General features: G+C 43.7%; 1 protein-coding gene and 1 pseudogene across 7 annotated transcripts in view; both read right to left on the reverse strand.

Annotated features, from left to right (window-relative positions):
• BUD23 (BUD23 rRNA methyltransferase and ribosome maturation factor) overlaps window positions 1-20,924 on the reverse strand; it is a 31,464-nt gene extending 10,540 nt beyond the window's left edge. Inside the window, exons 1-9 of one of the 7 annotated variants that reach the window (XR_015062299.1) lie at window positions 19,547-19,561; window positions 17,305-18,722; window positions 16,855-17,066; window positions 12,619-12,714; window positions 5,723-5,805; window positions 5,482-5,578; window positions 4,083-4,179; window positions 3,704-3,754; window positions 3,379-3,466 (exon numbers count right to left, since the gene is read on the reverse strand). Coding sequence is in view for 6 of the 7 variants with exons in the window: in XM_085897601.1 (XP_085753727.1) it covers window positions 3,381-3,466; window positions 3,704-3,754; window positions 4,083-4,179; window positions 5,482-5,578; window positions 5,723-5,805; window positions 12,619-12,714; window positions 16,855-17,066; window positions 17,305-17,415 (833 nt within the window). In the remaining variant the exon portion in view is untranslated. Of the gene's footprint in view, window positions 1-3,378; window positions 3,467-3,703; window positions 3,755-4,082; window positions 4,180-5,481; window positions 5,579-5,722; window positions 5,806-12,618; window positions 12,715-12,844; window positions 13,584-16,854; window positions 18,723-19,546; window positions 19,585-20,452 lie in introns of those variants that run through there. The other 6 variants (XM_085897599.1, XM_085897604.1, XM_085897601.1 and 3 more) reach the window with 6 other exon arrangements.
• Window positions 5,942-12,327, reverse strand: LOC147018176 (uncharacterized; annotated as a pseudogene).
• Window positions 20,925-25,616: the final 4,692 nt, after the last annotated feature.

Consider the following 25,616-nt stretch of genomic DNA (forward strand, 5'->3'; position numbering starts at 1 on the left):
TCATAATTGATATTCTGCAATGTGATTTCAAAATTTAAGTGCACAAAATTAAGTTTAAAATAAAAACATCATAATTTATGTTATATTGCAACTTATGAGGAAAAACAAAAATAGACCTCAGGAGAACATGTGAACAAAGAGGAAGACGACGAGGTTTTCTCAGCTAGTGTAGGCAAGATTGTTCAGTGAAAATTCTGATAATTGATACACTGCAATTTCAAAATTAAGTTTATAAATGACATTATAATTTACAAGTTATATTGTAAGTTTACAACTTGTAACATAAAAAAAGGATCTAAGGAAAACACGCGAGCAAATAGGACAAAGGGGAGGCTCAGGAGAAACCGCAATGAAAAAAAACAAAGAGTGGCTCGTGAGTGTCTCCTCTTGAGTAGACGTTCTGACAGAGCGCTTACAGAGGAGTGAGATGCATTCTCAGCTGAGAGGCGTTTTAAAAGTCGGAATGTCATTTAGGAAAGTGGACGAGCACGCTTGAAGCTCACATTTTTTAAATTTCATTTTATTTTTCATGAGTACCAAACTATTTTTTTACTGGTTCTCATTGGAGAAAGAAATTTTAAAATAAATAAATAATGGTGTGAACCCCTGAGCATTGTGACTAATTCTTCTTTTGATGTGACCAAGTGTTCTTCTTCTTCTTTTGTGTTTAATGACGTTTTCAGTCACAAGGATATATATATATATATATATATATATATATATATATATGTGTATGTATATATATGTGTATGTGTATGTATATATATGTGTATGTATATATATGTGTATGTATATATATGTGTATGTATATATATGTGTATGTATATATATGTGTATGTATATATATGTGTATGTATATATATGTGTATGTATATATATGTGTATGTATATATATGTGTATGTATATATATGTGTATGTATATATATGTGTATGTATATATATGTGTATGTATATATATGTGTATGTATATATATGTGTATGTATATATATGTGTATGTATATATATGTGTATGTATATATATGTGTATGTATATATATGTGTATGTATATATATGTGTATGTATATATATGTGTATGTATATATATGTGTATGTATATATGTGTATGTATATATATGTGTATGTATATATGTGTATGTATATATGTATATGTATATATATATATGTATATATGTGTATATATATGTATATATATGTATATATATGTATATATATGTATATATATGTATATATATATATATATATATATATATATATATATATATATATATATATATATATATATATATATATATATATATATATATATATATATATATATATATATATATATATATATATATATATATATATATGTATATATATATATATATATATATATGCCTGGTGTTGGCGCAGTGGTTAGGGCAGCGGCTTGGGATCCAAAAGGTCCTGAGTTCAAGCCCCGTTGGGCTACTGAATTAATACACCAGGGGGTTGACTCAGCCTGTCATCCTTCCGAGGTCGGCGAAATGAGTACCAGTGTACTGGGCCGGTGTATACCCCGGTTAAAATAGGTGTACCATATCCCTGTGTCGTAAGAGGCGACCAGGGTTGCGTCAGGAAGGGCATCCGGCCTAAAACATGTGCCAAATCACTATGCGGATCATATGGATGATCCGCTGTGGCGACCCCGAATGGGAGCAGCCGAAAGCAGAAGATATCTATATATATATATATATATATATATATATATATATATATATATATATATATATATATATATATATTATCCCTGTGTCGTAAGAGGCGACCAGGGTTGCGTCAGGAAGGGCATCCGGCGTAAAACATGTGCCAAATCACTATGCGGATCATGCGGATGATCCGCTGTGGCGACCCCTAACGGGAGCAGCCGAAAGAAGAAGAAGAATATATATATATATATATATATATATATATATATATATATATATATATATATATATATATATATATATATATATATATATATATATATATATATATATATATATATACATCACACATAAATTCCAGGCGTCTCAGTTTTATTTATTTAATTTCCACAGTTAATATAACGCTGTACAGACTCTTAACCTGAACCGATTTTCAAAACTCAAATGGCAGAATTGAGCTTAACAGCAGTTCCGACTGCGACAAAAGTGTTCATTTGCAATATAATTGAAATTCAGCATTGATAATTTGTTTTTTTCTAAACCCGTGTATTAACCGCACCCCCAACTTAACTTTTTTACCGATTAAAAAAAATAAATAATAAATATGGCCGGTTTATACACCGGAAAATACGGTATTCATATATCTTATACGAGCAAATACAACCCATCACGTCACTGAAATGAATATTAGGGGAGTTTTGGAGGAGGCAAGCATGAGGGGAGGAGAAAGGAAGGAGGGGAGTTTTGGAGGAGGTAAGCATGAGGGGAGGGAGAGTGGGAGGAAAGGCAGCATGAGGGAAAGTGAAAAGAAGGCAGTGTGAGGGAAAGGGAAGGGCAATAAAAGTGCCCAAACAGCAACATTTTCTTTTTAACTGCCAGGTTCTATTATATATAAAACCAGGCGGGAGCATTTAAAACCCATGCTACCTCCCTGGCAAACCTCCGCATGCACTGCCCGGACCCGACTACCGTTCTGCCAGGTAGTAGGTTGCAGACAGCAACTGCTCAGGGTAGTACTACCGTTCTGAATTGAGTGTTAAAGTGGTGCCCGCAACCATCTTACACTCTCCGTATCAGGACTGCTGGTCTTACTTTCTGTCTCGCTCAAACTCGAGCTACCGGGCTAGCTTTAATCTCTCTTTCTTGCAAACAAACATCACACACTTTTTTTACTCACTCATTTTCACTCCTCACTTTACATTCTCTCTTTTATTTCTCTTCATTTAAGGCTTGGCCTTGATGAGGACTATTTAGTCCGTGACTGGAGCCTTCAACATTAAAAAGAAAAGAGCTCTTAAATGAGGCATCATTAAGCATTATACTAGCTGTTATGTTTACTCCATTCAGACAGCTTGCATTTATATATGCACTGTATATAGATTGTTGGATGAAAGGAATGGAAATAAACTTTGCACTATAAAGGAACTAATTAATTGCTATTATTTCCTGCGCAAGACATCATTGTAATGTGAGCAGCGCTGAACCTGGGAATGCAGATTACATTGAGGATATGCATCTCGCATGCAATTGATTTACATAAGCTTGATTCTAGTTCTTCCATGAGCCTCGACTATGCTAAAAAAAATAATTGCATACTTATAGAAGTTCCAAGCTGATCTGGGACCCAGTAATTTCTTTCCAATATTCCCGAGCCGGATCTGAACCGAGTTTTTGCTGCCGAGGCCAGCACTAACCCAATGAACTCACTTTTTGGCTTTTGTGCTATTGGGGAAGTCAACAACCATTCCACCCGAAAATCCAGCCTTCATTGCCTGTGATGATATCAGCTCAAGCTGAAAGCAAAAGGAAGGAAAAGAGGACTACAGATTGACATTATGTTAATGAAAGGAAGGCAAGATTATGAGTCCCAATGCAAAGAAGAGAAAACAAGACCAGTTTGGGAACAGAGGTAACAAAATAAAAAACAAAAACAGGAGTCGAGTCAAGAGACAGAAAAATTAAGTAAAAAGGAAACTCAGTGGTGGGGTGGATGAGGGCAGGGGTGAACACGAGCCAAAGGATCAACTTACTTGATCTGCATTTTGTGGGTATAGTTGGAAAACCGCTCTGGCTCCACGTTTCTAAGTACAGGGACAAGAAAATATTGTAAAACGACAACAACTTTATGCGTTCGTTCATCACTTCCAACAAGAGAGTTCCACGAACCAAACAATCTCGAGAATTTCACTCATAATATCACGATTCATATTGCAACACTGTTCTCCAGAGGGGAGGATGGGTTGTGGGATGAGGAGGAGACAAGGGTGAACGGGTTGGGGGATGAGGTGCAGGGGAGAGGAGTACAGGTTTCGCGATGGGGCAAGAGAATTACAGGAGGGGGTGGGGAGGTGACTGGGCTGCTGATGAAATTACAGGTACCCAATGTCTGCCTGTTCGTGGACGACTCACCAAGCACGCGTAGAGAGAAGAAAAGAAGTGCAGCAGACGGTGAGGAGGAGAGCAAACCGCCTTGTTTGCATAGCACAACCATTGCACAGCAGAGATGCTTGGGTGGGAGGAGGGGGTCATTTGGACAAGGTCACACAGAGGGGGAGAAGGTCACATACTCGATACTGGGCTTTGAAATGCAAGGCCTTTGCATGGACCATGTGCTTGTGAAGGACAGGTCATTTTTACCTGTAACAAACTTCACATTTAGGCTAAGCTTGTCCTTTTTGCTCCAGGAAGGCTGTGTTGTGTGCAGTAGATGTTAGCAAAGGTTACATATGTTCTGTGATTTGACGTGGCTGTCTGGACTGGCAAGGAAAAGTGAGGGGATCCCCGAAAGAGGGGGACACAAAATTCGGTTGCAGCACAAAGTTTGCTCTTTTCTCTCACCCTCCCGCCCTCCAAGCAGTGTCAATGTGGCCCCAAGAACCTGATGTTACTGCTGGTGTCACAAAAGTCAATGCCAAGGAGGAACCTCCCACTGCAGCAACAACGTGGCATGCCATTGATCAGAATTGCTGGCTGGATGGATCATAATTGGCCAGAGCTGCAGGCCATGTCCTGACTAGACTGGCGGCGGGCAGGCACCATATCATGTGAGGAGCAAGATGAGTTTAGAGAAGATACTGAGGTGGAGGGGGGTCTATTTGAGGAGCAACTTTATTTATTTCACCTTGGACGCTGTTGGTGACGGAGCACTGCTCTTCTGTCAGGGACGCTTCGCTGTGCCTTCATCTCTGCCGGGTGCGAGTCTACCGGCACTGCTATAACACGCTATCCTATTGTTCCATCGAGGACATTGGGTTCGTATGGAAAGCCTTGCTTGGTTCGTGTGAGAGTGTATGACTGGCCCAGAGAGGGGTAGTTTTCATTGTAATCCCAGGATTTATTCATAAATTTTCTTCATAAATAGTCAGTCTTCATCCACAAATTTTTCTCATGCCCGAGTCTATTATTCAATCGATCGTTATTTATCATGACGGTGCACATCTGCACTGCAAACTACCTGTTTCAGACACATTAGTGAAACCCTGGGGGTGTAAATTAGGTTAAAATCCTGATAACTGGCACAGATTTAGCCATGATAGAAATAGGATTGCTCGCTTCTGCTCGGGCATGTGATTGCCTCTAAATTGGCATCAAGCTGACCATCCACGAAACAACTGCTTCTTCATTTTGCAGCTTCCCACAAGACTCATCAAGTTGCAGTGGGGGCCGTAAAGTGTAAACGTGAACCTATGAACCACATAACCACCGAGCTGCTCCAGAGTGATGGTAATTGCAAGTCAAATGCAAATTAAATAAATAGACATGCAATAAAGGAGGAGGAAGCAAGATGTGTGGCAACATATGGACGTACCTTATGCAACCGTCAAAAGTTCCTGGTCGAAAGGGTAGACCATCACCCATGTCAGCAAGAATGACATCACCCTCAACATCCCTTTCTGCAGCCACAGCTGTAAAAGGTTCAACCCACAGTACACGAGTTTATAACTGATGTTGACTTGTAAACATTATAATTTGCTCAGGAGTAAAGATAACATTATATTGTTTACAAAATATGATTGGTAGAGTATGGAGCAAAATTGTCGCTTGCTTACTCAGCATGGCCGTACTGATATCAATACCCAACCACATATGTCCACGTTCTGTGAGAAGTTCTCCACTGAGGCCAGAACCACACCTGAGGGACCATTTCATGATTGGTCAGGTTTGTTTGGAGGTGGAGGGGGGGGAGGGAGGTGAGAAACAAGTACTATTCATTAAACAGTGATTTTAAGCCCATTGTGAGAGAGTGAGAGAGTGAGAGAGTGAGAGAGTGAGAGAGTGAGAGAGTGAGAGAGTGAGAGAGTGAGAGAGTGAGAGAGTGAGAGAGTGAGAGAGTGAGAGAGTGAGAGAGTGAGAGAGAGAGAGTGAGAGAGAGAGAGTGAGCGAGAGAGAGTGCGAGAGCGAGTGCGAGAGCGAGTGCGAGAGCGAGTGCGAGAGCGAGTGCGAGAGCGAGTGCGAGAGCGAGTGCGAGAGCGAGTGCGAGAGCGAGAGCGGTAGAATGCCACATCCAATCAGTTTGAACATTGAGGGTCATCTTGAGATAAAATGGTCCACAGAAAAAAAAAATTGATGATGTCATCGGTCACATGATTCAGCAGCCAAACATATACATTTTTTTTTTCAACCTTCAGGAATCTTCTCTGAAGTGGCTGAACAGAGAGACAAAACTTTACACATATGACTGCCTGTCCATGAGGAACAAAAGTTTCACACATATAATGTCACAGGTCACATGGTTTGGCAGCCATATTGTATTTAGTCTAAAACCTATAAAAATACACTACTCAAAAGAAGTCCTGGTGAGGGTCTGCAATCTCCAATTGCTCTTTTTCTTGTGTATGATTGTGCTTGTTAGGATTATAAGGTGTGTGTATATATGTGAATATATTGTTACGGTTGTGGAAATTCACAGAGCACCATATAGGTCCTTAGATCAGTTATGTCGATAAGTCTGTGTTCAGATCGATTTCCCCACCGATGTTTAACGGGCAATTATTTGTGTGCTGGGCTGTCATCTTTGAGTTAGCCATTTTTCTTTTGCTATCGTTATTTTGTACCAACCGCCATTACTACCACCACAAAGCGCCACCAACCACAAGCACGATCACCACAACCACCTTCTCGTCAACCACCAACATCCCCACAGACAACAAACAGCCGCCTTCACAACAACCACCTTCACCACCACCGCCCAACCACACCGCCCTCACGACCACCACAAACGCAAGCCACACCACCCTCACGACCACCACAAAGCGCCAGCCACGCCACCATGACAACCACCATAACCGCCTGCACCACAACCGCATTTCCACCTCAGCGCACGGTTGCGAGAAGCCTGGCATTCTGGGGGAGAACAGACGACGGACCCTGCGAGAGGATTGGAAAAGTAAGATCAGCTGTGAAAAAGGAAAAGAATGAGAAAGGCCCCGATTCGGCGAGGAAAACGCCCTTCTTCTGGAAGTTTCCCGCGCGTGCTGGAAGAGGGGGGCAGAAGGGAGGGCGAAGTGCCGTGGAGATAAAAGGGCGCGCTGAACGCAAGTTGTTGGGTGTGTGTGTGTGTGTGTGTGTGTGTGTGTGTGTGTGTGTGTGTGTGTGTGTGTGTGTGTGTGTGTGTGTGTGTGTGTGTGTGTGTGTGTGTGTGTGTGTGTGTGTGTGTGTGTGTGTGTGTGTGTGTGTGTGTGTGTGTGGAGGAAAGTGTCGTGTCAGTTGTGTGGAGCCGCGCTGTGAGCTGAATGAGAGTGTCTGCTTCCTCATGTTGACCCCGATACTGTGGTGGAACGAACACCACCAACAACCCCATGCTGTTCACCTTCAGTTCTATAGTTTCCCCCGTTTGAGATATACACCGTTTTGCGGTCAATGATCGCAGCATACTGCTCGTTCTGGACTTCTTCCATCATGAATTTCAGAAAGGCATTCTTGAAACGATAGTTTGAGGAGCTCACTGCCATTCTTTTTCTGCTTTTGTTCCGGCCCTGTTATCACAAAATCCTCATCACAGCCACCACCCCGGTTCCTCCTCTCCGGATCCTTTATTGATGGCGTAACGTACTTGTCAAGAAGTAAATGCACCTCCATCGCGATACCGGCACTCCTATAAATGTGCACCATTATATCCCTCACTAATCGACCGATACGTTGATTGCTTATGGCGAGGCAGAACCTCATAGAGAATAAGACCGCCATCAACAATATAAACCGGGGGCCGCACCGAGAGCGAGATATCCAAGAGCGGTTCTTTGTTTTCCTTCCAGAACTTTGGTGAGCACTGACTTGGTCGTCTTCGTCACTGACCCGTCGCTGTGTGCGATTGACAGGGGAAATCGACATAATTGGATGGCTTAGTAGATCTCCGAGATCGATAACTTCTCGCACCGCGTCCATCGCTAAGACGTGAGCGAAGGCGTCTCTCACACGTTTGGTACCAACCTTATCACAATTGATCGGTTTCCGATGCAAAGTTTTGCACTCTGGTGCGCTTCACAGCTTTTAGAAATCTTGACCCGTCTTCTGCGCACTCAAGCAGAAACTCCGATCTTGCCAATTTTCCGCGATGAAGAGTTGTGGTCAGGTACTTGGCCGTCGCTGCGCAGACACTTTTCCCAGTAGCCAAGTTGACTCTGGTGTGGCAGGACCGAACGAATGGCACGTTTCAACGAACATCTGCTTGAGACGGTCGGCACTTTCCTTGTCTTTCTTCACACGCTGCTTGCACAATTGGTTTGCCGGTGTTTCTCCCCTCTGAATACCGCACATTTCTTTCATCTCTGTAACGGCCACGCTGCGCTGTGTAAGGCTCACACACCGCCGTCTAAATGCCTTCTCCGAATTGGCGAAGTGGACGACTCCGGTGGCTGCAGATACGGCGTCGCGATTTGCGGTCTGCTCAAGGGTTAGGTCGATTGGACTGCGGGAGTATGCCTTATTTGTACGTCTCGTGCTGAAGGCACCAGCTTGTCGTACATCCATTGCAGCTGAATCTAGTCGACTTAGCTTTTCCAAATAGAGTGAACCCCACCGAGCATAATTTGGTCTGTTCAAGGCAAAGAACAGATCCGTAAGATGAGGTAGAACTGTCACATATAGGGCAACATCGTTGGTTTGTACAGCCCTTTGTAGCTCTCGGTAAATGCGGTTGATGAAGCACACGTACACAGCCGAATATGCCGCTGCCTTGCCAAGTGAGCCGTTCATGGTATCATGAAGAAACTGCTCATAGTCCTTGACGAGCCGCAGGAAATCTTCCTGTGTAGACAGTTGGGTCAGTTTGTTCGTATCGTCCAAATCTGTCGACATTATCTCCGAGATGACTTCTTCATACTGATCACGTCTGTCTGACATGAATCGTTCATACAGTAACTGCTCCAGGACACCAGCTGTTATCTGGTGAATGCGGGTACATCGGTTATAAAATTTACTCTTCACAAACCCATTCAATGAACCCTCGGCAAGAACATAACCCTCTGTCAACAGATATTCCAAACCGGAATCGGATATATCGGTCCCAACAGCACTAAAAACTGCTAGTACGACGTGAAAGTTGCCCAGTAAAATGATAAGTTTATCAAACTTGGGCACACGGAGAGCTTGAATGGCGAACGCCTTCATGGCAATGTTCAGATCGTACGTAACTGGGTGCCACATCTGACTATTCTCTTCGGCCACTTTCAGAGATCGTTCCATGGTTGCCCTAACAACCTTGTTAAGGGTTGAGACTCATTTATGGGATCCATATAAGCTATCACTGTCATTGGAAGGCGGTCCTCCACAAACAAGGAATAAAATCCGTTGAACTGAGGCACCGTTTCATGCACGGACTTGATCACCCACAAAATATCCAATGCGTTTGCTTCAATGAATTTATTGCTGTTGTTTGAAGTAGTCGCTGCCGAAAGTGAGAATTTGACTGCTCGCAAATTCAAACGGAAAGCAGGACACTCTTTCACAATGCCTTCAAAGGTTCTTCTGGCTCTCCCACTCACAGTTGACGTCTCTCTTGACGGTCCTGCGACTATTTCGGCATGATGTTCATCTGGAACGTATCGATTCTGGTAAGCTATGCCCACGGTAACGTGCAGACTGTTCTTGCCATCCAGGGTTTCGACGTTCAAGTCAAAGTTGTCCCCGGCAGTTCCTGAAGCAGAAATCAAGAAATGATCGTATCCTAATACTTGAGCAAAATGGGGGCGTCCTGCATAATCTTTCCGGGTTTAAGCACATTGAACGGATTGTAAGATTCATCACGTTCTCCCTCTCATCCAGCAATAGGTTTTATAGCCACCTACCAGTTGCAAGTTGTGAGTCGGGCAACAGTCCTGCCGGTGTCTCCTTTTCTCCTGAAGTACAGGTGTACGCGATTTCCGACATGAGTCTGTTCAGTACTGTTATTCCTAACATCGAAGGAAGTCCAATACCTAGCGCTGTGTTTTTCCAAGGTTTTACATTTCCCTGTGATACGGTATAAACTGCATCTGAAGAGAGCGCTTCACACTTTCTTTCCTTAGCGGCTGATGATGCTTCGGCAACGCCACACAGGGGTGTTCTGTAGAAAAGTTTTGTCAGCGGAGGTATTTCTGGGGCGGTTTTCTTCAGAGAATCAACGGTTGTAGGGCTCGGAATTTGGGTCTTCTCCATTTGTAGAACCTTCGATCGCAACATCATTGCACTCGATCATACCTCCTGTTCATCCGCAGTGGTATTTTTCAAAGCCACTACAGCATCATCAAAACTGAGAGATGGCGGGTAAATGAAATTCCCAGTCTTGTTCGACTCCTTGCCATAGCACAGGTTGTCCTTGTAGGCTTTTTATCTTGCCAAAACGAAGTTTTTGCAAGATATGTCAGTCGGCTTGTATGTTGTTTTTTTTTTTTTTGTTTGTTTTTTTTGTCTGTAATTACGTATAAAAAATTCTGCAGAGCACAGTTATCATTGGAAATTTTTGTAACTTCGCATATCAGAGGCCTATAGAGGTCCCTTTCAGCGCATAAAATTTTGAAGGTCAAGGTCACTGGCGCAAATCAGGGGGGTCGACGAAACCCTTATTTTGAGTAATTTTGATCGGATCATCTTCAAACTTCATGGGAATATAGTTCATGGTCTGGCACTCAGCTGATTAATTTTTGGTGGCGATTGGCCTTGACCTTCATGGTTAGTGCCTCGGGTCAAACATATTTGACCCCAAGGTCAAATTTTCAAGTTTTAGGAACCATATCGTGTAGTACCTCAAATTGAACACCTCGATGAGTGCTTTCTAGATATGTCAAGCTTGAGACATTATGACGTCATGAGGAAAAAGCATATTTTTCATGGTTACTCTGTAGAACGATTCTCATCGGAATCTCTCGTAGGCAGATATTCCTCAAGGAGTCAATCCTGGTGGATAGCAGCTCTGTTCACCTCAGTGTGACCTTAAAGAAGTCACACGTGGTCACCTTTTGGCAAGATACGGGTCACCCTGCGGGTGACATTGGTTTATTTTTAATTTTATCCAGCAACTTCTGTGTGGTGTATCCTTTTATATCCCCAGAAATCCCACCACTGGCCAGGAATTCTGATTTGTATAACTCAATTACAGATGCAACTGCGACTGGAATATGTTTTGTCACTACTTGGGAGTCTATAAATCCCTGTATCGCTTCGAATGCTACCCTGTGAACAGCTGAGGGTGCAACGAAATCATATCCACAACTTGCAGCCTCAGCGACGTTACTTCGAAGGAATTTCAAGCAACAAGTATTGTGGTACATGCCCTCGGGAGCCACTGGGTCATCCGTTCCTCGAGCAAGCGCCAGAATTTTCTGACTCGAAGTAAAATTTGGGTTCGCTCTAGCACATGCCACAACTGATTTGTTACCATTTATAGATAGCATCAGGTTCAATGGTTCAAACGATTTTCCACATTTGGATCGTTTCTTTTCTTTTGAATAGAAAACGCAGCGTTTGTCAACTATGACACCTCGAGGGCTCGATTTTAAAAAGCCAGACACTGAGTGTGTCTTTTTAGCTGGGCTTGGAGGTTTGCCGCTTTCATCCTCAGCTTTACGTTTATTTACAGCACTGAACTTACTGAGACAGGTTGAATGGTATTGCAGGCATGAATAGTCTGGGCAATTTTGAACCCTGTCAGTAGCTTCCTGAAACGTCCGTTTGTAGACACTTTCATTGATCCGAGGCATTTTGCACCCTTGACCACTGCTCGTCGTCCTTGATGTGTTTTAGCGGATTATCATCTTTCTTCCGACACAGGAAACAAACCTAAAATGAAGAAATCAAGCGTAATAAATTCGCAAGGCTGTTTGCATGCTCGGAGAATAACACGGCACAAAAGCACAAAAGCACACAGCACAGCACAAAAGTCACCTCTTATGACACACAGGGATATGGTACACCTATTCTAACCGGGGCATACACCGGGACCAGTATACTGGTACTCATTTCGCCAACCTCACAAGGACGACAGGCTGAGTCAACTCCCTGGTGCTAATTCAATGGAAAAACGGGTATCGAACTCAGGACCCGAGGATCCCAAGCCAGCCACCCTAACCACTAAGCCAACACCAGGCTGTATGAAATATCACGAGAGAAAATAATTTGCCCCCATTTTGCAACCCGATTCAACACTCGTATGGCACCTCTCCTCACACTCCTCGTGCATACCTCAGCCCACTCCCCCCCCGCCCCACCACCCGTTCCGCTCCCTGCTCCGCTGCCCGCTTCACCACCCCTTGCACTGCACGCAAGACCTACCGAGCGGTCCACACTCTGCCAGGCCACCCCGCTCCTAAAACCAGAGGCATTCAAAACCGATTATGGATCAAGTAGGTGAATAACTTTTAACCCGACCCCATTCCTCACCCCTCCTCCGCCCTCCAATCTCCCAATGCTTAGTATGACAGCACAGGACATTCAGAGAAGAGAAGCAGCAAAAGAGATAAATAGAGCTCACCCTACATCCAAGAGAAAAGACACTTCTCCATCTGCCAAACCAAGGAGCTCAAGGGCTCGCTCTGCCATCTTCGACTGAATCTCCATCATTCGAGAGCTGGAGGGAAACAACATGGACATCAGTTTTGTGCGGCCAACAAAAACGAGCAAGCCCCTCAAGCTTACCATGAAGTACACAATAACCGCAGCATTATTAAAACTACAACGGCACTCGGTGGAGTGCATACCTGCGCCAGGTTGAACACTTTACGTTTAGGATCCCACTCATAGGCCGGACCTGGATCCTGATCTGAACCAAAATGTAATCGTCTTGTTCTCATCACCAAACCAACTCATCCACCAGGTTTCGTCTGAATCCGTCCATAACTGTTTGAGACCATGCTTTATATCGTTTTTGGTCCTCTCTCTCAATGGTGAAGAACCAATTAAATATAATATCTGGATCCGGATCCTCACCTTCACAAACATATAAATCAACAAGATAAAGAGCAATTAGAGATTGCAAACCGTCGCCAGGACTTCTTTTGAGTGGTGCATTTTTACAGGTTTGAGGGTAAATCCAATATGGCTGCCAAACCATGTGACCAATGACATCATATGTGTCAACCTTTTGTTCCTCATGGACAGGCAGTAATACATGCAAAGTTTTGCCTCAATCTGTTCAACCACCTCAAAGAAGAATTTTGAAGTTTTTATCTTGCCAAAACGAAGTTTTTGCAAGATATGTTAGTCAGCTTGTATTTTTTTTTGTTTGTCTGTAATCACATATAAAAAATTCTGCAGAGCACAGTTATCATTGGAAATTTTTGTAACTTCGCATATCAGAGGCCGATAGGTCCCTTTCAGCGCATAAAATTTTGAAGGTCAAGGTCAAAGGTCAAGGTAACTTTGTCGCAAATCAGGGGAGTTGACGAAACCCTTATTTTTTGAGTAATTTTGATCGGATCGTCTTCAAACTTCATGGGAATATAGTTCATGGTTTGGCGCTCAGCTGATTAATTTTTGGTGGCGATGGGCCTTTACCTTCATGGTTAGCGCCTGAGGTCAAACATATTTGACCCCAAGGTCAAATTTTCAATTTTTAGGAACCATATCGTGTAGTACCTCAAATTGAACACCTCGATGAGTGCTTTCTAGCTATGTCAAGCTTGAGACATTATGACGTCATTTGGTGACGTCATGAGGCAAACGCATATTTTTCATGGTTACTCTGTAGAACGATTCTCATCGGAATCTCTCATAGGCAGATATTCCTCAAGGAGTCGCTCCTGGTGGATAGCAGCTCTGTTCACCTCAGTGTGACCTTAAAGAAGTCACACGTGGTCACCTTTTGGCAAGATACGGGTCACCCTGAGGGTGACATTGGTTTTTGTTTTTTTAACAATATGGCTCCCGAATCACGTGACCGATGACGTCTTTAATTGTTTTTTCTGTGGACCGTTTTATCACGAGATGACTCTCAAAAATTTTCATACTGATCGGATGTGGCGTTCTACATATACGACATAATGAGGGCACCTATAACGTCATTCAAAAAATAAAATCACTCATTCCCCATGAGGGGGACTTGCTATTTGCCAAGTTTCAATTTTTTCCTTGGTGCGGCTTCAGACATACAGAAGTCCAAAGTTTTTCCATTTTCCAATATGGCTGCCACACCATGTGACCTATGACTTCATAATTATCATCACAACATTCTACCTGAGTCGTCGCACCAATGGTGAAACTTTCGTCTCAATCCGACAAGCGGTTGCAGAGAAAAACACAATAGTTCTGAGCAAACAAGACAGACAGAAAAATCACTCATGGAGTGACAACTTGGCAAAACAGCTCAAAGTAGAGAATAGCACTCGGTCGAGTGCATACTGCCGCCAGGTGGAACAGTTCATGTTTTGTCTCCCACTGATGGGCTGGATCTGAAAGAAAATCCAATCCGCTTGTTCCTGTCACCTGTCCAACTCATCCACCTTGTTTTGTCATAACTCATCCAAAACTTTTTGATCATGATACATTTAGTTTTTGGCCCTATCAATTTTAGAAATTAGGCACGTGTTGACCTTAAAATTAATAGGTAGTTGAATTCAGCAACCTGACATGAAAATGCTCTTTAAATTTCAAGTCAGCCGAAAACTGAGGATTTTGGAAAATTTGGCTCAAATTGGCCTATGTCGACCTTTTGTCCTATGTTTACCACAACATTAATATGTTGTTGAATTCACCGACCTGATATGCAAGTGCTCTTCAAATTTCAAGTCAATCGTATGAAAATTGAGGATTTTAGAAACAATTTTAAAAAATTGGCCAATTTGAGGTTGACCTTATGGCCCATGTTGACCTTTTGAGGTGTGTTCACCTCAAAATTAATAGGTGATTTAAATCATTCACGTGATATGCAAATCCTGTTCAAATTTTAAGTCAATCGGATGAAATTTGAGGATTTTAGAAAATTTTCCTCAAATTGGCCTATGAAGACCTTTTCAGTCGACCGAATTTTACCAAACTTCAATGCGTGGTTGTCGCAGGGTCGGTGACATTAATCTCTGAAAATTTCAGTGGTCGGTTGAGCTGGAGGCGAGTGGACAGACAAACACACAAATGAAAAATCACTCAGAGTAACAATTTTGCAAAACAGCACAAAGTAGAATAGCTCTCGGTCGAGCGCACACCTCTGCCAGGTGGAACAGTTTACGTTTTGTACCCCACTGATGGGCTGGATCTGAACCAAAATCCATTCCGCTTTTTCTCGTCACCTATTCCACTCATCCACCTTGTTTTGTCATAACTCGTCCACAACTTTGAGAAATAGTGATACATTTCGTTTTTGGCCCAACCTATCAATTTTAGAAATTAGGCCTGTGTTGACCTTTTGACCTTAAAATTAATTGGTTTAATTCAGTGACCCGACATGAAAATGCTCTTCAAATTTCAAATCAATCAGATGATAAATTGAGGATTTTAGAAAATTTGGCCTAAATTGGCCTATTTTGACCAATGTTTACCTTAAAAATAATAGGTAGTTAAATTCAGTGACCTAATATGCAAATGCTCTTCAAATTTCAAGTTAATAAGATTAAAATTGATGATTTTAGAAATTTGGCCTATGTTGACCTTTTGGCCTGTTGACCTCAAAATTAATAGGTGGTTGAACTGAGCGACATGATATGCAAATGGTCTTCAAATTTTAAGTCAATCAGATGAAAATTGACAATTTAAAAAAACAATTTTAAAATTTGGCCTATTTTGGGTTGACCTTCTGACCTATTTGGCGCAAAATTGGCCGATGTAGACCTTTTCAGTTTTTACGAAAATTCAACGCGTGATCGTCGCAGGGTGTGTGACATTAATCTCTGAAAATTTCAGAACGATCAGTTGAGCGGTTTGGGATGGAGGCGAGTGGACAGACAAACAAAAACACATAAACATATTTGTCATTGTCAAAAAATTTTTGCCAAGCAACAAACGGACAGACAGACAAACAAACAAACGGACCCAAATGCAATAGCCTCTCCGAATCCTTCGGCGAGGGTAATTAGTCCTTTCCACACACCCAACTTGTCCACAAAGGTTCGGCCAAATCCGTCCATAACTTTTTGAGACATCGTACTCAGAGACAGACAGACAGGGGTGGAAACAACCTCAGTCCGCCTTCGGGGGTGGAGGTAATAATCGTGCTGCAGAATGGTGCCACATAACAGACCAATTGTGCATTTTGGGTGAAAAGCATGAAAATTTGCACAGATGTAGCTTTTAATGTGCTGAACATTTCTAGATATGGGGCCATTTCAGTTTATTTCCAAGATGGCCACCAAATTAAAAATGGCCACCACTGAGTAAAAAACTGCTTTCTGACTTGTTTATAATATTCAAATGTACTAATTTCATATTTTTCATGCTCTTTAACAGTGATATTGCATAGCTCGTTTCTATACTGATGTTTGCATATTTCAACAATGCAACAATTTAAAAAATGGCGCAGAAATCCAAGATGGCCGCCATGCTGAAGCAGTTGAGATCTACCTCCATATCTTGCACAGTGTTATCATGAGACTCAACTATGTCTTTCACATGACTGAGCCACCTATAAAGCAACAAGAAATAAGCATATAGGCACAAACAGTGAGACAGTTCAGAGTTCACATTCACAATAATCTACTAGTATTCAAAATATAAATAAATAAATATGTGTTGGCAGATGCACAATAAGCGAGGTCCTACTACGAGAACATATTGAACTCACCTGGCATTGTCCTGCAGTGCTGCATACATTCCTTCATATGAAGCAGGTGGGAGAACCGAAACTTCTGGTACTGTTGGTTCTTTTGTATGTAGGGAAGCCGGTGGTATGCTGGTGTATTCCTCTGGCAATTCTGATAAGGTCTTCTCTTTAGACTCACTTTGCCGGAGGATCTCTGTGTCTCTCTCTACTCCATGAACATCGTTGTTCGGGTGCTGAAAGAGGGATATTCCTGTGCCATGATATGCCCCTTGAGCGGTCGTGGAAGTAGGATTGTGGTCTATGTTATCAACTGCACTTGTGGCCATGGACCATGGCGTAAGTTTGCAGGACAAACAACATGTTCTGCTTCATATCTTGCACAAACTTCATTACTCAAATCCTTTTAAATGGTAAGTACTCCGTCATATGATACGGAGAGCCCAAGGTCATACATTCTGTCAATTAACTCACGCTTTCTTGTCCTGGCGTGGATGATGAATCCGACGTAAATAGCCAGGGGTGTCTCACGATCCACACTACGGTAGTGAGAGGTGGATCCTTCACGATGTCGAATAATGACATTTTGGCGTATAAGCTGCGAGACAGTTAGTATCGCCTGGGTATCAGTGGCATTGCTTGATTGCTGCACTATGTTTGATCCACCCATTATCATCCCAACGAGGGTCGTCGGAGACTTTGAAACTGATTGGTGCTGACACTCCTTGGAGAATTTCCCCATAAATACAGACTTTTCAAGCTTCAGAATGTCCTTACGAACGATTTCAGCTGCCTTTGCCAACACGATAGCCTCCTCGTCAAAGTCACTTTCAAATGCCCTCTTTAGTGCCAGTCCGATGTCATCCTGAAAAGCAAGAAGAACGTTCCTGCCTTGCTTGTGGGCTTGTAAGTCTGGTATGTTGGCTAATATTCATTCTTTCAGTCTGGTCGAGTGTTCTCGAGTAGATTTGTCTGCTCCCAGGTCATTTAGTCTTGAAGTGTACATCTGATTTAAATCCGCTAGTTTGAACACCGGTACTGCGTCATTCTCCATGCTTTCTGCACGACAGTCTTCAATATATGAAAGCAGCTCCGACAGGACAATGCCGTGCAGTTGTTTATCAGAAGAACTTTCTCCGCTGTCAGAGCAATTCACTGACTCTGCTTTCTTGTAGAGTGTTTTTAAGCAATTGCTGTGGTACATTGCATCTTGGGACATCATATCTCCAGCGCTCAATTTGGAAACTAACGCATGGTCTCGCACAATTTCTGCACGTCGCCGAACATTTGTCTCGTTTCTCCGTCGATGCCTTATGGAGCTCATCTGATTTTTCACTACAAAAGAAGCAAGTGTCTTGGGATGTTCTGGCTGCACCACCACTGCTGTAGAGAGTGACTTTCTTTTTTGGCGAGTCACTGTTGGTTTCACACTTATCTCTTTTCCTGTTTTCTACCCGTTGAAGCTTGGTGTTGTTGTACTTATCCTTGCATTTTTGTGCCATTGAGCTGCATTAGACTTTAGAGTTGAAGCAACTCCTGTTCCATTGTCTAACCTTGATAAGTTTATAATATCTGAAAGACTCTGAAGCTCAATGAATCTTATATTATCAAATTACCTGCAAGATTATCATAAAGTAGACAAATGTCAATATCAGTCCTCTTTGAATCAGCTGGGCATCACAGTGGTTCTTTTGGTGTCTCTTGACACAAAATGCATTTTGTCCAATCTATCGGCGATGATGATGATTCGGAGGTTGAAGGAGTTTCTGGACATTGTCTGGGGTCTAAAATCTTGAAGGGTTTAGCCATTGTTGGTATTTTGATTACTACACCACCACCACCACAGCTTCTACAACTAACAACAGCATGCACTGTGATATGGAGATACTGATCTGAAAGAAGAAGATGAAGGATGAATGAATGGATGAATGTGTGCGATATACACAGATGAAGTGGAAGAATATTAACTGTGATGCATGGTACAATTACCACATTACAGTTTCATACGTTTGTCACCATTTTATCATATTGCAGCCATTTTGAATTTGAAAGCGATCTTGGTTAAGAAATGAAGAAACCACGAGAAACCAAACACCAAACCACGAGCTGGGAATTGGAACAACGTCCAGGTCGGTGACCTCCTCGACGACCTCCAAACTCAACGCAGGTGGAACAGCAGAGTTACGTCGCCGTCACAATGATCCGAGAATCAGCCCGCTTGCTCGCATCGTGCAGAAAGGCACTTTTAGTAACATGTCACCCAATCGGGGATCAAACCCCAAACCAGACAGACAGAGGGCAAACGAGCTATCGAGTGGAGATGCCGTGGATGAAGATCTCGGTGGTCGGCGTGTGGTTCATCGTGGCTTGAAGATCTATAAAAATGGCAAACTGGGTCTACAATGCTTGGTAACAGACACTAGAGGAACGTGTACATTTAGCCAGGACCAGTGAACATGTACAAATGCCATTTCACCAGCAAAACGACCTGTGGTTAACGCAGAGTGACACCATGGTTACCAGAACACATGGTGATGGAGGAGGTTCACTCTCTTGTGAATGAATGAACTGGCAAGCCTTCAAGAACCTTCTCTGATGGAGTTACGACATCGATTGTTCAAACAAATTGATAAATATGAACTACAATTTGTAGCTCATGAAAACACGACGATGTGGTTGTGAGTGAAACACAAAAATGAATCAATTACAAACTTACTTCTGTGAATACTTTCGAGCTTCAGTTTCATTGTAAAACTGCAGAAGAGATCGAATGAAAGAAAACAATTGGTCATCTGGCAATTAGGGGCATCTCAACACTTGCAGGGGTGAGGTGGGTGGTGTGTGGGCGAGAGGTTCACCGTGGGGGGGGGAGGGAGGGAGAGGGAGGGAGAGGGAGGGTCGACGCTCGCTGGAGGGGGAGAGGGAGGGTCGACGCTCGCTGGAGGGGGGAGAGGGAGGGTCGACGCTCGCTGGAGGGGGAGAGGGAGGGTCGACGCTCGCTGGAGGGGGAGAGGGAGGGTCGACGCTCGCTGGAGAGGGGAGAGGGAGGGTCGACGCTCGCTGGAGGGGGAGAGGGAGGGTCGACGCTCGCTGGAGGGGGGAGAGGGAGGGTCGACGCTCGCTGGAGGGGAGAGGGAGGGTCGACGCTCGCTGGAGAGGGGAGAGGGAGGGTCGACGCTCGCTGGAGAGGGGAGAGGGAGGGTCGACGCTCGCTGGAGGGGGAGAGGGAGGGTCGACGCTCGCTGGAGGGGAGAGGGAGGGTCGACGCTCGCATGGAGTGGCTGAGGCAGGGTCGACGATCGCTGGAGCGGGGCGGAGAGGGAGGGTCGACGATCGCTGGAGCGGGGGGGAGAGGGAGGGTCGACGCTCGCTGGAGGGGGGAGAGGGAGGGTCGACGCTCGCTGGAGAGGGGAGAGGGAGGGTCGACGCTCGCTGGAGAGGGGAGAGGGAGGGTCGACGCTCGCTGGAGGGGGGAGGGGGTTGGTGGGGATCAACAGCTGTGCCGGGAGCCCGAGCTGAGCTCCAAGAGGAAGGTAACATTTAACTCAATATAAACTCGGCACAGAAATCAATTTTAAAAGTTCGTAGTTTTGAAAAATGATCATTAAGTCTCCAAACTTACTATTTCTGGAGGTGCTTGAAGCTCCGGCCTCAAACCACGACCGGCCATGCCGAGCACGAGGAAAACACCTCAATCTTCCCGTCTTCCTGCACGTGTAACGACGTTTCATACCCAGAGGATCCGGGTCCAGCAAGCACGGGCAGGAAAAATCAACTACATCAAACAACCAAACACAAACAACAACAAAAACAACAACAAAAAAAAAACACGGATGTGTCATCATGCCGCCGCGAATTACACCACTTAGACCACCGATAGTGAACAAAAACGAGGTGAGGGTGAGTGTGAGGATGAGGGTGAGGGTGAGGGTGAGGATGAGGATGAGGGTGAGGGTGAGGGTGAGGGTGAGGGTGAGGGTGAGGGTGAGGGTGAGGGTGAGGGTGAGGGTGAGGGTGAGGGATGTCCGAGTTCCCTTTGAAGGAATTTCCACACAGGAGCCATCGGAATCTGCGAAACGGTTGCCGACGTGTTGTTGTTGTTGTTGTTGTTGTTGTTGTTGTTGTTGTTGTTGTTGTTGTTGTTGTTGTTGTTGTTGTTGTTGTTGTTGTTGTTGTTGTTGTTGTTGTTGTTGTTGTTGTTGTTGTTGTTGTTCTTGTTGTTGTTGTTCTTGTTGTTGTTCTTTGTCCGTGTTTTCTCCTTAAAAATGTTCGGGTGACTCAACGAGGCAACACGTCCCATTTTCAAAGACATTTCTTCACTCCGACTTTTCCAAATTAGGCAATACAAAGCTGGATTGTTTGCAGTTGAGCTCCACGCACCTCTGAGGTGACGGTTACCTGGCGGAATATGTTTGAACCGGCAACCGCAATCACTTATCAGGAATCCGACGACGAATAGTTTAACGTCAAACCGGAACAGGTGTGGCCAATTTCACTCCAAGGTAGATCCGGTGTTCGAGTCGGCAGGTAAACGAGTTTGATTGTCTGCACACCTGGAACAATGTCTGCTCTCTGTCCGCATTCATGGAGCCTCGTTGGCCTCCTTGGCTCGTACCTCACTGTCCCCAGATGGGATTCCCAATCGAGCTGATCAGCATGCGGGGTCTCAGAGTCCATGGTACGACGATTGATTCGCATTTTCTTGGTCTACGATGCCATTCATCACCAAAAGTTCACTCCGGGAATCCCAGAATGGTCGAACACCGAGTGATGCACACCTTGCCCGGCGTCTGTCTGGCCATCCGTGGGTCAAGAACCAAGAACCATGGACTGGAACTGAATGAGTAGCTTTTTGAAGATCAGCATCCCTCTCAGAGAGACACACACACAAAGTCCAACATTGAAATGTGCTCCAACTCGTCCAGCTCCAGAAAGCGTGTCCAGGCTTCAAACTTTTCATCGCACTCCTAGCAAGTTCACTTAAACGTGAGAAAATGTATTCAGCTCGAAAGTAGTTGCGAAGACGAGCAGTCTTCCCCAGAATGTTGTGGATAACTCGATCTGTTGAAGTTTTCAAACGGGATCCAAACAATAAGGTTTGGTGGAAGTGGGAGTTTCATCTTGCCCAGACCATCAGCCACGAGTCCTCCAAACCGCAGCACCAACTTCACCCAGTACTATCTGTGGTGCAGATCGGAAGATCTACAGGATGAACTTCATGATGAGAGAAATATATTACAAATCTTTACCGGTAGTAGTCATTGGTAATGAGTGAGTAGAGTGATACATTGTGATGCCAATTCTAAAGTATTGCAGATCAGCTGATTGTTCCTCCAACACCCCGACCCACATTTGTGTTGCTTTCTGCTTCGCTTCCTCTGTTTAGCTTCTATTTGTCCATCGACTCATTATTGTCAAGACAGGTATCTTATTTTCACACACACAAAAAAAATATATAAATATATACACACACACACATAGTACCCCCCCCCCCCCCAAAAAAACTTTTTCATTCATCGCAAAATAAAAAAAATTAAACTTTCAAAAAACTACACACGCAGGTGCTGTTTCGGGAACATATCGCTGCCTTGATCGCTCCCAAAAAACTTTTATTTCTTTGTTAACAAATAAATATATACTGCACAGAGACATGTTAGAAGTAAATAGACACCATAAATTTCTTCATTTCATCTGTACAATACAGTTTTACTCATCGATTTGTATTAATATTCGACTATTTACTTGCAGAAACGAGTTCCTGGGTCTTGTATGACAATTAACTCTGCCTCAAACCCAGGAAGCTCCACACAAACTTTCCGATTTTCAAAGAGGACGAATTGTTTGCCAATTGGAAGGTGGAGGCAGCCAGCATCAGATAGCTCAGAACCTTGGCATTCCGCTTTCTACGGTCAATCGGGTGATTGTGCAATTCACCGGCGAAGGCAAGGAATCCACAGCTTCCTGTTCTGGTTGATCTGGGCCCTCAGAAAGGTGTCTTCGAGCTGTCAAGCGGTCCACTGAGAAAACTCCCTGTTGCAAGGCAGCAGATGTTGCAGAGGAGGTCCAAGTTAGCTCAAGAACTGTCGTGCGGTACCTTCGTCAACTGGGCTACTATGGGATTGCAGCTCGGAGAAAACCTCTTCTTAGAACAGCCAACATTCAAAGGAGAAAGAAGTGATCTGACGAGATGGCCACCAGACACTTGGAGTTTTGGCAAACTGTAATTTTTTTCAGATGAGTTCCAATTTGCTCAATTTTCTGACAGTGGACGCTTTTGGGTCTGGAGACTTCCCAGTCAAGAGTTCTCTTTGAACCGATTGCAGCCAACTGTCAAGCATGGTGGTTTTTCAGTGATGGTGTGGGGAGCAATCTGGAGCACTGGTCGGTGAGAGTTTGTGGAGTGTGCTAGCAACATCATCTTCATGATATACATTTCTATCCTTGAGGATGGACTTCTCCCTGTCTTCTCCACTGGTCAGATGGTCAAAAACAACACTCAGTTCATGGAAGATGGAGGTCCATGCCACACTGCAAAAAAAAGACCAAAGAATGGCAGGAGAGAAATGGGATCAAGCGAATTCCATGGTCAAGTCAGTCTCTTGAGATGAATCCCATTGAACACCTCTGGGCCATATTGGGTCGAGCTGTGTGGAAAAAGTCCAGGAAACCAACATCATGGACAGAATTCCTAATCCTTTTGCGTGAAGCCTGGGCAGAAATCCCACAAGAGAAAATTTCAGAACTTGTTAGTTAGATGCCTGAAAGAGTAAAAGCATTGAAATCTGCAAATGGAAAGTCTACAAAATACGAGTGTATGTTTTAAAATGGATCAAATAGACTTCAAACGTTCAATAAATAAATTCATTAAAAACCATGGTGTCTATTTACTTTTGTCATGTCTCTGTATATATAACCTCCCATTTTGAGCTTTCAACTGACTTGCTCGGCTTCACGCTGTAGAAACCAAGGCTTTTAGGATCATTGGTATCTCCTGCGATGAGGCTGAGTCTTTGGGTCTCTCACCGCAGGCAGGTCAGTGGTGTTTCAGGCTTCTACCAACTCCTCGCTGGCCTTGTCCCCCTACTCTGTCTGAGATACGTCCCCCTAATATTTCCACAGGTTGCTCAAGGTCCCCCACCAACCCCTTCCGATAGAACTACCAAAATCAAGAATCGCTGCTCACCTTCACTCTTTCATTCCTCCTTTTTTTTCCTGCCTTTGGAATAAACTCCCTCACTCTGTTCAATCTCACTATTCCCTTCAGGTCTTCAAAACAGCTGTTCACCACCATCACTTATCTTCCTCCATCCAAAACCACGATCTTTTCTACCCCTGTGAATCAACGCCAAACCTACCATCTCAAAATTCCCTGTTTTTCTTCCTGAAAGTCCCTGTAGTGTCCATCTTGTTTACCCCGTGTTCCCTGCCCCATCCCTCTCCCTTCCACAGATCTCCTAATGTCAATGTTCCTCACTGTTGTTGTGCTTCCCTTTCCGGCTCCTCCTTCTCCCTTTGTTATATGATCTGCGTGTTAGCTTTTATATGAGCGTCGACAAGGTATACAAAAAAAAAAGTAAAAATAAAGGGCTTCTTTTTTATATCATGGTGTTTTCACCACAGGCTTCCGCTCGCATTTCATTATTTCTGTCTTCATATTTTTAACCATATTCCATTGTTTTGGGCGACCTGACATTTTACAAACCATGCTTTCATACAGGCCCCTCCACTGTTCTCATCATAAGATGTATATTTCTTGTACTGCATTTTGTGCTTGATTGATTCAGGAATGGAAATTAAAAAAACTGAAACTTCCCTCAACATGGTGATGATGATGATGATGATGATGATGATGATGATGATGATGATGATGATGATGAAGTCTAAGGTATGACTCAGCCAGGGTTCGACCTCTCAAACTCAAGAGCAGACACCACAGACCTTCCAGACACCACGAAGTCTGCTTAAACGAACAAAAAACAAAGCGGATCACAAAATAAGCAAAAAATAGAGGCAATACTCCTGGGTGCTCACCTGCTAGAAATATGGAACTGAGGCGGAAGTCAGCGTAGGACAGAATCAGGAAAATGTACCAATGAACCAATGTTATAGCAAATGCCTATTTTGGGGGGCAACCCCCATTTACCACGATTTTTAAAATAGCGTCAACAAATTTTGGTATATCACGGGTGATGAAGGTTGTGGTTAAGTTTCATCGTAATTGCATGTGTGGTTCCTGAGAAGAAGTTGAAAGTGTTTGTAGATGGACGAACGGATGATGCGCCATCCCATAAGCTCCCTGGAATTACATCCCAGGTGAGCTAAAAATGAGCACTCATAGAAGGTGACAGTTGCTGGAAAGAAATTTAGGAGGCCGAGGCCAAAATAACCCTCCAAAACATCCCGTTACCATTTGCCGTGAAAACTCTCACTGGAAATATGGAACACATCCAAACTTTAAACAGATCAGGTTGTGGTGTGTCAGGCTCTCAACTTGAGGAAAATGACATAACCCTTTGTCAGTGGTAAAGTCGCTTTTAGCCAAAGTTGTCTTCCATTGTTCATTCCAAAAATTGTCCCCGAGTCTCCTGCTCCAGATGTTTTTCATTCAATCAGAGAAGTGGAAAGCTCACTATCAGGTTTGAATTTGAAGGACAAAAACTCACAATCGCAAATCTCATTATAATTGGTTGGAACTTGGATGGTAGATGAGAATGAAGGGATTATTGATTGGACAGGGCCTTGGTCAGGCCTTTCCGACACCTAATGGTTCTGCAAGATGCCAAACG

This window comes from Eptatretus burgeri, chromosome 10 (genome assembly GCF_056783735.1).
Source record: "Eptatretus burgeri isolate ZD-2024b chromosome 10, Ebu_testis_v1, whole genome shotgun sequence".
Classification (NCBI taxonomy): Eukaryota; Metazoa; Chordata; class Myxini; order Myxiniformes; family Myxinidae; genus Eptatretus; species Eptatretus burgeri.